Consider the following 17,942-nt stretch of genomic DNA (forward strand, 5'->3'; position numbering starts at 1 on the left):
TGGTGGAGTGCTGGGGTAGTGAATTAGTGGTGGAGTGCTGGGGTAGTGAATTAGTGGTGGAGTGCTGAGGTAGTGACTTAGTGGTGGAGTGCTGGGGTAGTGAATTAGTGGGGGAGTGCTGAGGTATTGAATTAGTGGTGGAGTGCTGGGGTAGTGAATTAGTGGTAGAGTGCTGGGGTAGTGAATTAGTGGTGGAGTGCTGGGGTAGTGAATTAGTGGAGGAGTGCTGAGGTAGTGACTTAGTGGTGGAGTGCTGGGGTAGTGAATTAGTGGTGGAGTGCTGAGGTAGTGAATTAGTGGTGGAGTGCTGGGGTAGTGAATTAGTGGTGGAGTGCTGGGGTAGTGAATTAGTGGTGGAGTGCTGAGGTAGTGAATTAGTGGTGGAGTGCTGGGGTAGTGAATTAGTGGTGGAGTGCTGGGGTAGTGAATTAGTGGAGGAGTGCTGAGGTAGTGACTTAGTGGTGGAGTGCTGGGGTAGTGAATTAGTGGTGGAGTGCTGAGGTAGTGAATTAGTGGTGGAGTGCTGGGGTAGTGAATTAGTGGTGGAGTGCTGAGGTAGTGACTTAGTGGTGGAGTGCTGGGGTAGTGAATTAGTGGTGGAGTGCTGAGGTAGTGAATTAGTGGAGGAGTGCTGAGGTAGTGACTTAGTGGTGGAGTGCTGGGGTAGTGAATTAGTGGTGGAGTGCTGAGGTAGTGAATTAGTGGTGGAGTGCTGGGGTAGTGAATTAGTGGTGGAGTGCTGGGGTAGTGAATTAGTGGAGGAGTGCTGGGTGTAGTGAATTAGTGGTGGAGTGCTGAGGTAGTGAATTAGTGGTGGAGTGCTGAGGTAGTGAATTAGTGGTGGAGTGCTGAGGTAGTGAATTAGTGGTGGAGTGCTAAGGTAGTGAATTAGTGGTGGAGTGCTGGGGTAGTGAATTAGTGGTGGAGTGCTGGGGTAGTGAATTAGTGGTGGAGTGCTGAGGTCGTGAATTAGTGGTGGAGTGCTGAGGTCGTGAATTAGTGGTGGAGTGCTGGGGTAGTGAATTAGTGGTGGAGTGCTGAGGTAGTGACTTAGTGGTGGTGTGCTGGGGTAGTGAATTAGTGGTGGAGTGCTGGGGTAGTGAATTAGTGGAGGAGTACTGGGGTAGTGAATTAGTGGTGGAGTGCTAAGGTAGTGAATTAGTGGTGGAGTGCTGGGGTAGTGAATTAGTGGTGGAGTGCTGAGGTCGTGAATTAGTGGTGGAGTGCTGAGGTCGTGAATTAGTGGTGGAGTGCTGGGGTAGTGAATTAGTGGTGGAGTGCTGAGGTAGTGACTTAGTGGTGGTGTGCTGGGGTAGTGAATTAGTGGTGGAGTGCTGGGGTAGTGAATTAGTGGAGGAGTACTGGGGTAGTGAATTAGTGGTGGAGTGCTGGGGTAGTGAATTAGTGGTGGAGTGCTGGGGTAGTGAATTAGTGGAGGAGTGCTGGGGTAGTGAATTAGTGGTGGAGTGCTGGGGTAGTGACTTAGTGGTGGAGTGCTGAGGTAGTGAATTAGTGGTGGAGTGCTGAGGTAGTGAATTAGTGGTGGAGTGCTGAGGTAGTGAATTAGTGGTGGAGTGCTGGGGTAGTGAATTAGTGGTGGAGTGCTGAGGTAGTGACTTAGTGGTGGTGTGCTGGGGTAGTGAATTAGTGGTGGAGTGCTAAGGTAGTGAATTAGTGGTGGAGTGCTGGGGTAGTGAATTAGTGGTGGAGTGCTGGGGTAGTGAATTAGTGGTGGAGTGCTGAGGTCGTGAATTAGTGGTGGAGTGCTGAGGTCGTGAATTAGTGGTGGAGTGCTGGGGTAGTGAATTAGTGGTGGAGTGCTGAGGTAGTGACTTAGTGGTGGTGTGCTGGGGTAGTGAATTAGTGGTGGAGTGCTGGGGTAGTGAATTAGTGGAGGAGTGCTGGGGTAGTGAATTAGTGGTGGAGTGCTGGGGTAGTGAATTAGTGGTGGAGTGCTGGGGTAGTGAATTAGTGGTGGTGTGCTGGGGTAGTGAATTAGTGGAGGAGTGCTGGGGTAGTGAATTAGTGGTGGAGTGCTGGGGTAGTGACTTAGTGGTGGAGTGCTGAGGTAGTGAATTAGTGGTGGAGTGCTGAGGTAGTGAATTAGTGGTGGAGTGCTGAGGTAGTGAATTAGTGGTGGAGTGCTGGGGTAGTGAATTAGTGGTGGAGTGCTGAGGTAGTGACTTAGTGGTGGTGTGCTGGGGTAGTGAATTAGTGGAGGAGTGCTGGGGTAGTGAATTAGTGGTGGAGTGCTGAGGTAGTGAATTAGTGGTGGAGTGCTGAGGTAGTGAATTAGTGGAGGAGTGCTGGGGTAGTGAATTAGTGGTGCAGTGCTGGGGTAGTGAATTAGTGGTGGAGTGCTGGGGTAGTGAATTAGTGGTGGAGTGCTGGGGTAGTGAATTAGTGGTGGAGTGCTGGGGTAGTGAATTAGTGGTGGAGTGCTAAGGTAGTGAATTAGTGGTGGAGTGCTGGGGTAGTGAATTAGTGGTGGAGTGCTGGGGTAGTGAATTAGTGGTGCAGTGCTGGGGTAGTGAATTAGTGGTGGAGTGCTGGGGTAGTGAATTAGTGGTGGAGTGCTGGGGTAGTGAATTAGTGGTGGAGTGCTGGGGTAGTGAATTAGTGGTGCAGTGCTGGGGTAGTGAATTAGTGGTGGAGTGCTGAGGTAGTGAATTAGTGGTGGAGTGCTGGGGTAGTGAATTAGTGGTGCAGTGCTGGGGTAGTGAATTAGTGGTGGAGTGCTGGGGTAGTGAATTAGTGGTGGAGTGCTGAGGTAGTGAATTAGTGGTGGAGTGCTGGGGTAGTGAATTAGTGGTGGAGTGCTGGGGTAGTGAATTCGTGGTGGAGTGCTCAGGTAGTGACTTAGTGGTGGAGTGCTGAGGTAGTGAATTAGTGGTGGAGTGCTGGGGTAGTGACTTAGTGGTGGAGGGCTGGGGTAGTGACTTAGTGGTGGAGGGCTGAGGTAGTAACTTCGTGGTGGAGTGCTGAGGTATTAACTTAGTGGTGGACTGCTGGGATAGTGAATTAGTGATGGAGTGCTGAGGTAACACTTACAAACAGATAATCAAAGTATTCCGGAGTAAGTGGTAGTTGGATGTGTAGCAGATGTTAATGTGGTGTGTTCCGTACTTCCAGAGTTGAGCAGTGCTTCCTTGCTGCCTTATGGAGGCTGAGACCAATTCCTCAACAAACACATCCATGCCACAAGATAGAACACGGTCTTCAGAAATGTGTGTTGACTCTTCCAATGACCACAACAAAATTTGTATTTAAAATGGAAGCAATATTCTCGTAACATTCAGTGTTTAACACACACACACACACACATATACTCTCTCTCTTTCTCTTTCTCTCTCTTTCACACACACACACACATACACTCTCTCACACATACACACTCTCTCTCACACATATACACGCACACACTCTCTCTCTCACACACACACATTCTCTCTCACACACACTCTCTCACACACACACACACACACACACTCTGTCTCTCTCTCTCTCACACATACACACCCACTCTCACACACACACACACTCTCTCACACACACTCTCTCTCACACGTACACATACATAGTCACACACAAGCTCACACACACACAAACACACATACACATGCACATGCACACACACTCTCACATACACACACACAAACACACAGACACACACACGTATACAATGACACACATATGCGCATACACAGGCAAACACATACAGACACACAGACACACACACTCTCATGGGCATACTCACACACATTCATACATGCACACAGATACACACACACACACACACACACACACACTCATTCACACACTCTCACACACTGTCATACACTTTCACATACATGGACACACACACACATTCACACTCATACACTCTCTCAAACACACATACACACACTGTCTCTCACACACACACACTCTTTCACACACACAATAATGTTCAAAACCTGAAAATTGGGTCATGTGGTCGAGCTCTTGAAAAGTGTTCTTTTCCAACGGTCATGATATACTTGTGTCCAGCCAATAAAATTATAAACTAATAGTTCAGATGACACACCTTCCTAACAAATGACTTATTGCCATTTACACAGCAGTTGAACAGACTGGGGAATGAGACGTTGTCGAGAAGTTCCTCCGAGAGATCGCATTTAAGTTTAAGGTACAGGAGCATGAGGCCTAGGAATGACAAAGAGCTGGGGAAACTCCACGAGGGAATAGATGAGGAAAACGAACTGAGGTCGGCATCAGAAGAAGGCTTACCGAGGAAGGTAAGATTGCACGTACTTCACCTCCTGTGGAGTTCTGTCCCTGTTCTTGTTTTACATGTTATTCCTTGTGGAGGCCACAATAAAAAGGGGCAGGATTAGGCTATTTGGCCAATCAAATCTGCTCTGCTATTCAATCATGGCTGATAGGTTTTCCATTCTCCTGCATTCTCCCTGTAACCCTTGATCCCTTCACTAATCAAGAACTCACCTATCTCTGTCTTAAATGCACTCAATGACTTGGCATCCTTAGCCCTCTATGGTAATGAGCTCCACAGAGTCACCACCCTCTGGCTGAAGAAGTTCCTCCTCATCTCAGTTCTAAAGGATCATCCCTTCACTCTGAGGCTGTGCCCCCATTCTTAGTCTTTCCTAATAGTGGAAACATCTTTTCCATGTCCGGACCACTCGGAATTCTGTAAGTTTCACTCAAATCTCCCTTCACCTTTCGAAACTCAATCGAGTACAGACCCTCAGTCTTCGACCGCTCCTCATTGACGAGCACTTCATCTCCAGGATCATTCTTCTGAATCTTTTCTGGACCCCCTCCAATGTCAACGCATCCTTCTTTAGATACATGGCCCAAAACTCCTCACAATATTCCATCGGCGGTCTGACCAGAGCATTCTACAGTCTCAGCAATACATACAGCCATAAATGTGTTCCTCATGCGGTAAAACAGAGGAATAAATCCCACAAAGAGGTGGTCAGATTTTAAACTTACAGGATGTAGGTGTCATTGACTGAGTCAGCATTTAGAGCCATAGAGTCATAGAGCTCTACAGCACGGAAACAGACTCTTTGGTCCAACTCGTCCATGCTGACCAGATATCCCAATCTACTCTAGTCCCATTTGCCAGCATCTGGCCCATGTCCCCCCAAACCCTTCCTGTTCATATACCCATCCTGATGCCAGTTAAATGTTGTAATTGTACCAGCCTCCACTATTTCCTCTGGCAGCTCCTTCCAGACACGTACCACCCTCTGCGTGAAAACGTTGCCCCTTAGGTCCCTTTTAAATCTTTCCCCTTTCACCTTAAACCTGTGTCCACTAGTTCTGGACTCCCCTAGTCTTTGGAAAGGTCCTTGTCTATTTACCCCATCCATGCCCCTCATGATTTTCTCAACCTCTACAAGGTCACCCCTTACCCTCCAACACTCCAGGGAAAACAGCCCCAGACGATTCAGCCTCTCCCTATAGCTCAAATCCTCCAACCCTGGCAACATCCTGTAAATCTTTTCTGAACCCTTTCAAGCTTCATGACAGGGAGACCAGAGTTGAACACACTATTCCAAAAGCAGTCGAACCAATGTCCTGTACAGCCGCAACATGACCTCCCAACCCACAAGTCTCATTCCTGATGAAGGGCTTACGCCCGAAATGTCGATCCTCCTGTTCCTCAGATGCTGCCAGCACCACACTCTTGACTCTGACCTCCAGTGTCTGCAGTCCTCACCTCCCCCTCCCCACTCCTATACTCAATGCACTGACCAATAAAGGCAAGTGCACCAAACGCCTTCTTCACCTGGGACTCCAGTTTCAAGAGTAACTGTACTGAACACATCTCCTAACGGGCATAGTCTCGTCACACAAGTGTGAGATGTTGGAGAAGGAGGGGGGGATGAGGCAGGCAGGGAAGTGGAGTGGAGGCCACACTCTGATCAGCCATGATTTTCCTCCCTGGGAGAGCAGGTGGAGGGACCGAATGGCCTACCGCAGCTCCTCCTCATCCCAATCTTCCCATGTCCGTGTGGATAACTAACATTCCCTATTTATCTGTTGAGTGTGCCGTCACCCGTCTGTGGAGACTGAACAGTGTGACCTCTTCCCCCACAGCCTCTCATGACTCCCATCCTCTCGAACCGCCACCCGCTCAGGCGCAGCAGTATTTTCCGATTCCGGACGCATTCCGCCGACGCCGCCATGGAAAACATCTTCTCGGACGACGAGGGCAGCGTCTTCGACGACGCCGAGAGCGCCAGGGGCTCCCTGTGCCTCCCCCAGTTGTACAGGACCAACAGCAACCAGAGTCACGGGAGCCACCGCTCGGTGCTGGCGGTCAGCGGGCACTACGGAGGGCGCAGGAAGCTGCACAGTGCCGTCGACCAGAACGGCGTGGTGTCCGTGGTAGGAGGGCCCCCCATCTCCCCGACCACCCTCCTCCTCCCCCAAGTGACCGTCGACAAGCCAATCGCAGAAGACAATGTAAGGACTGACTTCTCTTAACGCGCGTTTCTTTCGAGTTGAGAGCATGAATCGATTAGCAAGGTGAAGGGTTCATCACAAAGGGCTTCTGTAGATTCTTCCACAGGGAATGGAGGCTTCTCTGGTAAGGCTGGCATTGGCTGCCTTAGCCAATCGCTGTGGGTCTGGAGTCACATGTCAGCCAGATTGGGCAAGGACAACAGACTTCCTCCCCCAGTGAATGAGATTTTTATGACAATTAGGTTAGATTCCCTACAGTGTGGAAACAGGCCCTTCAGGCCTACAAGTCCACACTGACCCTCCAAAGGGTAACCCACCCAGACCCATTCTCCTACATTTACCCTCTGACTAATGCACCTAACATTATGGACAATTTAGCATGGTTGTGGGGTGATGGGGGAACCAGAGCACCCGGAGGAAATCTATGCAGACGCAGGAAGAATGTGCAAACTCCACACAGACAGTCGCCCAAGGCAGGAACTGAACCCAAGGCTGGAATCGAACCCGGGTCCCTAGAGCTATGAGGCAGCGGTGCTATCCATTGAGCCACCATGCCATCCTTGACAATGGTTCCCCCACCTCACCCCACTTCCAAACTTCCAGCTCAGCACTGTCCCCATGACTTATCCTACCTGCCTATCTTCTTTTCCACCTATCCACTCCACCCTCCCCCCTGACCTATCACCTTCATTCCCTCCCCCACTCACCTATTGTACTCTATGTTACTTTCTCCCCACTCCCACCCTCCTCTCATTTATCTCTCCACCCTTCAGGCTCTCTGCCTGTGTTCCTGATGAAGGGCTTTTGCCCGAAATGTCGATTTTACTGCTCCTCAGATACTGCCTGAACTGCTGTGCTTTTCCAGCACCACTAATCCAGAATCTGGTTTCCAGCATCTGCAGTCATTGTTTTTAATCTAATGGTTACCATAGAGACATAGAAATAATACAGCACAGAGAGGGAACATTCGACCCCTGTCTTGTCCATGCTGATACAGCATGAATTACACGTGAGGCTTTAGATTAACCTTTTTGTTAAAATTCAGATTTTATCAAATTTACGTTTCACCATCTGGCCCAGTGGGATCCAAACCCCCCACAATATTAGCCCGGGTTGGGATTAATAGCCCACTGACAAGAGTAAATGCATTTCCCTGAAATTGTTCATGGTGTTCAGAAGGACAGATCTATTGTGTCGGTCTTAAACTCCTTCCTAAAAGACCCTGCTAAAGATTACTGACCTTCTGGGTTGAGAATCATAGAAACATAGAGACATAGAGATGTACAGCACGGAAACAGACACTTCAGTCCAACTCGTCCATGCCGAACAGATATCCCAACCCAATCTAGTCCCATTTACCAGCACTTAGCCCATATCCCTCCAAACCCTTCCTATTCATGTACCCATTCTAATGCCTTTTAAATGTTGTAATTGTACCAGCCTCCACCACTTCCTCTAGCATCCCTGTGCCATACACGCACCACCCTCTGCATGATAAAGATACTCCGTAGATCCCTTTCAAATCTTTCCCCTCTCATCTTAAACCAATGCCCCTCTAGTTTTGGATTCCCCAACCCTGGCAAAAACTCCTTGGCTATTCACCCTGTCCATGCCTCTCATGATTTCATAAACCTCTGTAAGGTCACCCCTTTCAGTCTCCGACAAGAGGGTGAGCAGAGATTGAGTGCAAGAGGCCTATATTCCTTGAGGACCAGAAGAATGAGAGGGAATCTAATTGAAATGAAACGAGTCCTTAAGGGGCTCGGTGGGGTGCATGCTGGGAAAATGTAGCGCCCTCTGTTGGTGTGTCTAGAGCACATACCAAACAAGGGGTGGGTCTGAGCTGGGGGAAATAACTGTACCGAGGGATCATGAGTCCAATTTCTCCATCCCAGAGCTCTGGGTATGCTCAGTTGAATACATTCAAGAAAAGAGTCAATAGATTTTGGAACGTTCAAGGAATTAATGGAAAGTTCAGGGAAGATGGAGTTTGCGGTGAGAGGTCAGCCATGATTTTGTTGTGAGGGGAGAACGGGCTCAATAGAGCTCCCATTGATCATGTGCCTATTTTGTGGGTGCCACTTATTTGCTTTGTTGGAATGCAAATTTTAACATCGAGGAAGTTTTGTTTGGTGAGCCAAGCGAGGTGAGGAAGGGTAAAGAGATAAGATCTGGAATTTTCTGAATGAAGAGGCTCTGGGAAAGAATACAAACTGGGCTTGCCATGACCATGTCAGGTTCGGGGAGCACAAACCCACAGACAAAAGCAAAATTGGGAAGCACAGACTGAAAAAATCTCACAACAGCAAAATAGAAACTTATGGGGATTGGAGGCGTGGAACTGAGTCACTGTACTGTCTCAGTTGCCAAATCGTTCTATCTGGCCGTTTTAATTTTCCTTTAAAAAAACATGATAGCGTTTCTCTGTTGGCTAAATAACCTTCGAAATAAAGGGATTGGGGAGGAGCAGTAGCAGGGACACGTTGTCTAGGTAATGCAGCTTTGGTGCTATGGAAACAATTGCTCACTTTGCAAAGCCATTGGTAGAATATTTCACAGTGTGATGCAGACCGTGAGGGGGGTGGGGGGGGGGCTGGTGGAGAGGGGTGGGGAGGGATCATTGAGGACCATTGTAGTGGGGGTGAGGGGGAGCAGGTGATTGTAGGTGTGAAGTTGAATGTTCCTGGTCAGTGTCTGGTTACAGAGGAAAACAGCTAAATAGTCGCTAAATAATGGGGCATCAAAATAGGGAAACACAACACAGGTTAACTTCTTATTCATTCATGGGCTAGGGCAGCATGTATTGCCCATCCCTAATTATCCAGAGGGCTGTTAAGAGTCAACCACATTGCTGTGCGTCTGGAGTCTCATGTAGGCCAGACCAGGTAAGGATGGCAGTTTCCATCCCTAAAGGACATTAGTGAACCAGATGGGCTTTTCCCCAAAAGATTGACAATGAATTCACGGTCGTCATTAGATTCATAATTACAGATATTTGTTGAATTCAAATTCCAACATCTGCCATGAGAGAATTCGAACTTAGGTGCTCAGGATATTATTTGGGTCTCTGGATTAACAGCCCAGTGATAATACCACGAGGCCATCATCTCCCCAAAGCATCATTCCCAAAAAAGAACCCACTTGTGGAGTTTTCCCAGTGATTTAAGTGAAGATCTTTAGATACTGGAGATAGGCTTGGAATGGAACAATCGTATAGCCCAGTGTGCTTTTCTGATAACTGCGGGATTGAAATAAATTCTCCATGGCAACAAAGAATATGGGAACCAATTGGAACAGGAGTTAAGCCTAGAAGATGCTGTGTCAAATCTTGATAAGAGATTTGAATCTTAAGGCATAGGAGCAGAGGTAAGGTCATTCAGCCTATTTCGCCTACTCTGCTTTTCAACGAGATCATGGCTCATTCTGATAATCCTCAACCCACTTTCCTGCTATTTTCCCCCTTACTGATTAAAAATGTGATTATCTCACAAGCTTTTAGTCTGCAAGGAAGAATGAAAGGATTGCATTTATTTAGAGTCATAGAGACATAGAGATGTACAGCATGGAAACAGACCCTTTGGTCCAACTCGTCCAAGCTGACCAGAAATCCCAACCCAATCTAGTCCCACCTGCCAGCACCTAGCCCATATCCCTCCAAACCCTTCCTATTTGAGCAGAAGATTTGAATGGAGCTGTTTTTGTGAAGTGTGTTCAGGAGGGTTTCCTAACTCAGTACGTTGACAGGCCGACGAGGGGAGAGGCCATTCTAGACTTGGTGCTCGGAAACGAGCCGGGGCAGGTATCAAGTCTTGTGGTGGGAGAGCATTTTGGTGATAGTGACCACAACTGCCTCACATTCTACATAGCTATGGAGAAGGAGAGGATTAGGCAAAATGGGAGGATATTTAATTGGGAAAGAAGAAACTAAGATGCGATTAGACAAGAGTTAGGAAGCATGGACTGTGAGCAATTGTTCCATGGTAAAGGCACTATAGGCATGTGGAGACTGTTTAAGGAAAAGTTGTTGCGAGTGATGAATAAATATGTCCCTCTGAGACAGGCAAGAAGGGGTAAGATAAAGGAACCTTGGATGACGAGAGCGGTGGAGCTTCTCATCAAAAGGAAAAAGGTAGCTTACATAAGGTGGAGGAAGCTAGGGTCAAGCTCAGCTCTAGAGGATTACAGGCAGGCGAGGAAGGAGCTTAAAAATGGTCTGAGGAGAGCCAGGAGGGGGCACGAGAAAGGCTTGGCAGAACGGATTAGGGAGAACACAAAGGCACTTTACACTTATGTGAGGAATAAGAGAATGGTCAAAGAAAGAGTAGGGCCGATCAGGGATAGCATAGGGAGCTTGTGTGTGGAGTCTGAGGAGGTAGGGGAAGCCCTAAATGAGCTTTTTGCTTCTGTCTTTATGAAATAAATGAACTTTGTAGTGAATGAAACCTTTGAAGAGCAGGTGTGCATGCTGAAATGGATAGAGATAGAGGAAGCTGATGTGCTGAAAATTTTGTCAAACATTAAGATTGATAAGTTGCCAGGCCCGGACCAGATTTGTCCTCGGCTGCTTTGGGAAATGAGAAATGCAATTGCTTCACCACTTGCGAAGATCTTTGCATCCTCACTCTCCACTGGAGTCGTACCTGAAGACTGGAGAGAGGCAAATGTAATTCCTCTCTTCAAGAAAGGAAATAGGGAAATCCCCGGCAATTACAGACCAGTCAGCCTCACGTCTGTCATCTGCAAGGTGTTAGAAAGGATTCTGAGGGATAGGATTTATGACCATCAGGAAGAGCATAGCTTGATTAAATGCAGTCAACATGGCTTTGTGAGGGGCAGGTCATGCCTCACAAACCTTCTCGAGTTCTTTGAGGATGTGACTAGAAAAGTTGATGAGGGTCGAGCTGTGTATATGGACTTCAGCAAGACATTTGATAAGGTTCCCTATGGTAGTAGTTCAGAAGGTCAGGAGGAATGGGATACAGGGGAACTTAGCTGTCTGGATACAGAATTGGCTGGCCAACAGAAGGCAGTGAGTGGTAGTAGAAGGAAAATATTCTGCCTGGAAGTCTGTGGTGAGTGGTGTTCCACAGGGCTCTGTCCTTGGGCCTCTATTGTTTGTAATTTTTATTAATGACTTGGATGAGGGGATTGAAGGATGTGTCAGCAAGCTTGCAGACGACATAAAGGTTGGAGGTGTCGTTGACAGTATAGAGGGCTGTTGTAGGCTGCAGCGGGACATTGACAGGATGCAGAGGTGTGCTGAGAGGTGGCAGATGGAATTCAACCTGGATAAATGCAAGGTGATGCATTTTGGAAGGTTGAATTTGAAAGCTGAGTACAGGATTAAGGATAGGATTCTTGGCAGTATGGAGGAACAGAGGAATCTTGGGGTGCAGGTACATAGATCCCTTAAAATGGCCACCCAAGTGGACTGGGTTGTTAAGAAAGCATATGGTGTAATGGCTTTCATTAACAGGGGGATTGAGTTTAAGAGTCGTGAGTTCTTGTTGCAGCTCTATAAAACTTTGGTTAGACCGCACTTGGAATACTGTGTCCAGTTCTGGTCACCCTATTACAGGAAAGATGTGGATGTTTTGGAGAGGGTTCAGAGGAGGTTTAGCAGGATGCTGCCTGGACTGTAGAGCTTATCTAATGAAGAGAGGTTGACTGAGCTCGGACTTTTTTCATTGGACAAAAAGAGGAGAAGAGGGGACCTAATTGAGGTGTGCAAGATAATGAGAGGCATAGATAGAGTTGATAGCCAGAGACTATTTCCCAGGGCAGAAATGACTAACACGAGGGATCATAGTTTTAAGCTGGTTGGAGGAAAGTATAGAGGGGATGTCAGAGGTGGGTTCTTTACACAGAGAGTTGTGAGAGCATGGAATGCGTTGCCAGCAGCAGTTGTGGAAGTAAGGTCATTGGGGACATTAAGAGACTACTGGACATGCATATGGTCACAGAAATTTGAGGGTGCATACATGAGGATCAGTGGTCGGCACAACATTGTGGGCTGAAGGGCCTGTTCTGTGCTGTAATGTTCTATGTTCTATGTTCTAGGTTCTATTCATATGCCCATACAAATGCCTTTTAAATGTTGCAATTGTACCAGACTCCACCACTTCCTCTGGCAGTTCACTCCATGTACGCACATCTGCATGAAAAAGTTGCCTTTTAGGTCTCTTTTATATCTTTCCCCTCTCCCCCTAAACCGATGCCCTCTAGTTCTGGACTTCCCCCACCCCAGGGAAAAGACTTTGTCTATTTATCCTATCCATGCCCCTCATGATTTTATAAACCTTTAGAAGGTTGGTGCGGCTCTGGGCATCTCACCCATTCTCCCCTGACGCTCCCATCCCTGTTGATGGAGCAGTGCTCAGTGGCCCCACCTACAGGCTGGAGGAGTTCCTACTCCAGCTCAAACATTGTGTGGTGGGAAACCGTCCAGCACTGGTCATTCGCCTTGTGATAAGGAACAGGAAAAGACCCCTCATCCATCCACTCAAGGCTTGCTCTGCCATTCAATAAAGTCATGGCTGACCTATGATCTAACTATGCCCACAACCCTTCTTACCTTTGGTTTGTAAAGTGTCTATCAATCAGTCAAAAACTAACACTTTGAAAACAATTGCTGTTTGTGGAAGAGAGTTCCAACTTTCTTCTTGTGTGGAGTATTGATTTGGAATGTCACTCCTATACTTATCAGCTTGCATTTTGAAATTGTTTTCTCTAGTCCACAATGGGCTTTTTCCCCTCCACTGATCACTCCAACTATGTTGAAAGCGTTGATCAAGTTTTAAATTCTGAGGAATACAGTCATCATTTGCCTAATCTCTCTTTTGTCAATCAATGTATGGAATCTCAGTAGTGTTTTGGCAAGCCATCTCTACTGTCGTGCCCCTGAATATTCCCACATGGGCAACACAGCTAGAGTGTCAATCGTGAGTGTTAACTTGGTTGGGGGGGTTGGTAGGATTTGTACCTATGAGCATTAGTCTCAGAGGTGAGAGTATTACCCACTGCGCCAAAGCTAACACGTATATGTAATGACCTCCCAGTGACAGAATTATAGTAACACAGAGAAGTTAAACCTCCCCATCTCCACCACCTCCCTGTAGCCATCATATTACAGTGATCAAGCCATTTACTGGGTGCTTGTGAATTATGGTAGATTGGATTCTTGGAATGATCTAGAACATTTAAGTTCTGCTTTTATTGGCCATTTAGGGAGGTTTGAACTGCGCCTGCAATGAGGCATGGTTTCTCGTTTATTTTTACGTAAACTTTTTCCACAAAGAAAATTTATAGCTGCACACACAGTGATGCCAACAAGAGGAAGCTGTATTTATGTAGCGCCGTTAACATCGTCATATGTCCCAAGGCTTTTCCTCGGGCTGTTAGCAGAGAAAAAAAACCTTGACTCCGAACTACGGGAGGAGATATGAAGACAGGTGAGAGGTAGATTGGAAGGAGAATAGAGAGAGATACAAAAGAGATTTCTAGGGGGCATGCCAGAGACTAGGGCCTCGGCAGATGTAGGCAAGAATCAGGCAAAGAAAATCAGTAATGTGCGAGGGATCAGAATTGGATGAGGGTTGAGATTATCGAATCATACGGGATAGAAGACGCCATTTGACCCATCAAGTCTGTCCTATCAAAGTAGACTACTACCTACATCTGTCACACTTAGCTCATGGCCTTGAATGTTATGATGTTTAAGAGCTCACCTTGGAGGTTAATACAACTGGAAAAAGGAGCAAGGTACAGGGAGGATGAGGCAACCATGGCTGACTGGGGAACTCAGGGGTAGCATAAAAGCAAAAGAGTAAGCATGTAATGTGGCCAAGGGCAGTGGAAAACCAGAGGATTGGGAAGCTTATAAACACCAACAGAGGGCAACAAGTGAAGAAATAAGGAGGGAGAAGATTAAATATGAAGGTAAGCTAGCCAGTAATATAAAGGCAGACTGTAAGAGTATCTTGAGATAAATAAAGAGCAAAAGAGAGGCTAATGTGGACATTGGGCGCCTGGAAAATGAAGCTGGAGAGGTAGTAGTGGGGAACAAGGAAATGGCTGAGAAACTAAATAATTACTTTGTGTCAGTCTTCAACGGTGGAAGACACCAGTATTATCCCAAAAATTCAAGAGTTACAGGGGAAGGAGCTGAGTGTGGTGGCCATCCTCAAGGAGAAGGTGCTAGAAAAACTGAATGGTGGATAAATCACCTGGACCAGATGGACTACACCCCAAACTGAAGGGACAGAGGTGGTGTTAGTGGTGATCTTTCAGGAATCGCTAGAATCAGGGAGGGTCCCACAGGACAGGAAAATCGCTAACATGACACCCCTGTTTAAAAAGGGAGTAGGGCAAAGGATGGAAAATTATAAACCGATTAGCTTAACCTCGGTCATGGGTACGATCCTGGAATCTATTGTGAAGGATGAGGTTTCTGAATACTTGGAAATATATGGTAAAATAGTGCAAAGTCAGCATGGTTTCATTAAGGGGAGGTCATGCCTGACAAACCTGCTAGAACTCTTTGAGGAATTAATGAGCAGGTTTGACCAAGCAGAGCCAATTCAAGAAGGCCTTTGACAGGTTATCAGACAGGAGGCTACTGAGTAAGGTAAGGGTCCATGGTGTCAGAGGCACGGTGCTAGCATGAATAGAAGCTTGGCTGTCTGGTATAAGACAGAGTGGGGATAAAAGGGTCCTTCTCAGGATGGCAGCTGGTGACAAGTGGTGTTCCGCAAGGTTCGGTATTGGGACCACAACTTTTCACTTCATACATTAATGATCTAGATAAAGGAACTGAGGGCATTCTGGCTAAACTTGCAGATGATACAAAGGTAGGGTAGAGGGACAGGTAACACTGAGGAAGCAGGGAGGCTGCAGAAGGATTTGGACATACAGTATTTTCTGCCAAAGAAAATCCCAGTTGGCCTACTTATTCAAAGACCGCAATTTCTCCTCCCACATGCTTGACGATGCCCTCCAGCACATCTCCTCCACCTCCTGCATCTCTGCTCTTGAACCCCATCCCTCCCTCCCAATGCAACAAGGACAGACCCCCCCCCCCCCCACCCCGTCCTCACCTTCCACCCCACCAATGTCCACATACATCGCATCATCCTCCACCACATCTGCCACCTACAGACCCCATCACCAGTGATATATTTCCCTCCCCACCCCTATCAGCATTCCGGAGAAACCATTCTCTCCACGACTCCCTCAACAGATCCAGACTCCCCAACCAGCCCCCACTTCACTCCTGGCACCTTCTCTTGCCACTGCGAGAAATGCAAAACCTGCGCCCACATCAGCCCCTTCAGCTCCGACCAAGACCCCAAAGGATTCTTCCACATCTGACAGCAATCTACCTGTATCTCCACACACGTCACCTACTGTTTCCATTGCATCCAACGTGGTCTCCTTTACACTGGGGAGACAGGACGCCAACTTGTGGAACATTTCAGTGAATATCTCTGAGACACCCACACCAACATATCACGCTGCCCCGTGGCTGAACACTTCAACTCCCCTCCCACTCTCCAAGGACATGCAGGTCCTGGGCCTCTTCCATTGCCACTCCCTAACCACCCAACACCTGGAGTCTGCCTTGGGACTCTGTAACCACATGGGATAAATGCAGATTTTACCAGTTTCATCATTTCCCCAGCCCCCACATTATCCCAGTCCCAAGCCTCCAACTCAGCACTGTCCTCTTAACCTGTCCACCACCTTTCCCATCTATCTGCTCCACCCTCCTCTCTGACCTATCACTTTCCCCGCCCACCTTCATCTACCTATCACATTTTCAGCTTCCTTCCCCCCCATCCACACTCCCCTCTCATTTATCTCTCAGCACCCTTAGCCCACAAGCCTAATTCCTGATGAAGGGCTTTTGCCTGAAACATTGACTCTCCTGCTCCTCGGATGCTGCCTGACTGGCTGTGCTTTTCCAGCACCACACTTTCGACTCTGATCTCCAGCATCTGTAGTTCTCACTTTCTCCTTTGTAATGCACCCTCTGTAAATATACTTCAGTATATATTCACTTGGTTGTTGGCTAGTTCAGTTGGCTAGATGCCTGATTTGCAGTACAGAGGGACACCAACAGCATGGGTTCAATTCCTGTACTGATTGAGGTTGCTGTGATAGTCTTTCCTTCGCAAACTCTCCCCTTGCCTGAGACATGGTGACCCTCAGGCTAAACCACCACCAGTTGTCTCCCTGTAATGACAGAGCAGCCTTATGGTCTGGTAAGACTGTGGCAACTTTCTATATACCCTATCATCTTACATTCTTGTCTCCTCCACTATTTACAGCCGGTCAAATAGAAACGACCTTGGATAGTCCTGCCCTCTGCTTTCTCCTATTATTCTCAATCTATGGTAGTGTATTCAATCCAAGTCCATGAACCTAACTCTCTGCAATTGCTTATTGTGGAGCACCTTATCAAATGCTTTTAGAAAATCCAAAGGTACTACATCCACCGTTCCTCCCTGATCTATCTTGCTAGTTATCCACACAGCCCCAATCCTGAACGAACTTGTCAAAGGTAGTTTCCCCTCCGTGAATTTCTGTTCACTCTCTCCTATTATATTTTAATTTTCCAAGTGCCTTTTATCCATGTTCCCAGTGGTAGGTGTAACATTTTGTCTCTTACTGATATCAGGCTGATCGCCATGAGTTCCCTGTTTTGCTATCTTCCTCCTTTAACAGGGTTAAATTTGTGATCTGGACCTATCACAGGGATTATTCTAGATTCTAAGAGGTGCTGGAAGATCAAAACTAACTCATCCATTATCTTTGAAGACCATGTCATAAGGATGCAGGCCGTTAGGTTAAAGGGATAGAGCAGCTTTAAGTGCCATTAATTTTCCCCAGTCCTGCTCCTTCTTAATTTGCTGAAACAACAGAGACATTTTATTGAGTCTTTACATTCTACACTCATGAGGACAGACACAAGAATTCCAAGTTTCAAAGGGAATTATTTATCCAGCATGAGAACAAGGTGCTGCTTGTTTGGCAAGTTAATTCTGATTGGCTGCAGTGAGCTAAGAGTTATATTTAAAACTAGTTTAAGATGATTGCTATGTGGTGCACTTACTAATACGTTTGTGAATAAGTAAAGTCACATTGTCTGCTCTCTCATTAGCGAGAACTGTATGTATATCTAGACAGCAACCTACCCTCGATAGCTAAAAGGAAAATATCCAGCCATTTCATCATTTTTGAATGAAACAAAATTGTGGGGAAAGATCGTTTCCCAGTGTATTCTCCATTGCAACACCTTGACCAATTAGAGTCAACTCTTCTTTCATCCAATTTCTTGGCCATCTTTCACAAATTTGAAACTTTCCTTTTCTTGTGTTTTCAGCAGATTTATAAGTCTCCACCTTTAATCTGGTACTGTCTTAAATGCTTTTGATTTGATTTATTGTTGTCATGCGTACCTA

General features: G+C 46.9%; 1 protein-coding gene across 3 annotated transcripts in view; it reads left to right on the top strand.

Annotated features, from left to right (window-relative positions):
• scn5lab (sodium channel, voltage gated, type V-like, alpha b) overlaps window positions 1–17,942 on the top strand; it is a 501,419-nt gene that overhangs the window by 205,515 nt on the left and 277,962 nt on the right. For all 3 annotated transcript variants that reach the window (XM_072576302.1, XM_072576305.1, XM_072576304.1), the window contains exons 12-13: window positions 4,101–4,277; window positions 6,112–6,480. In XM_072576302.1, the coding sequence (XP_072432403.1) occupies window positions 4,101–4,277; window positions 6,112–6,480 (546 nt within the window). The remainder of the gene's footprint in view (window positions 1–4,100; window positions 4,278–6,111; window positions 6,481–17,942) is intronic.

This window comes from Chiloscyllium punctatum, chromosome 8 (assembly GCF_047496795.1).
Source record: "Chiloscyllium punctatum isolate Juve2018m chromosome 8, sChiPun1.3, whole genome shotgun sequence".
In the NCBI taxonomy this organism is placed as follows: domain Eukaryota; kingdom Metazoa; phylum Chordata; class Chondrichthyes; order Orectolobiformes; family Hemiscylliidae; genus Chiloscyllium; species Chiloscyllium punctatum.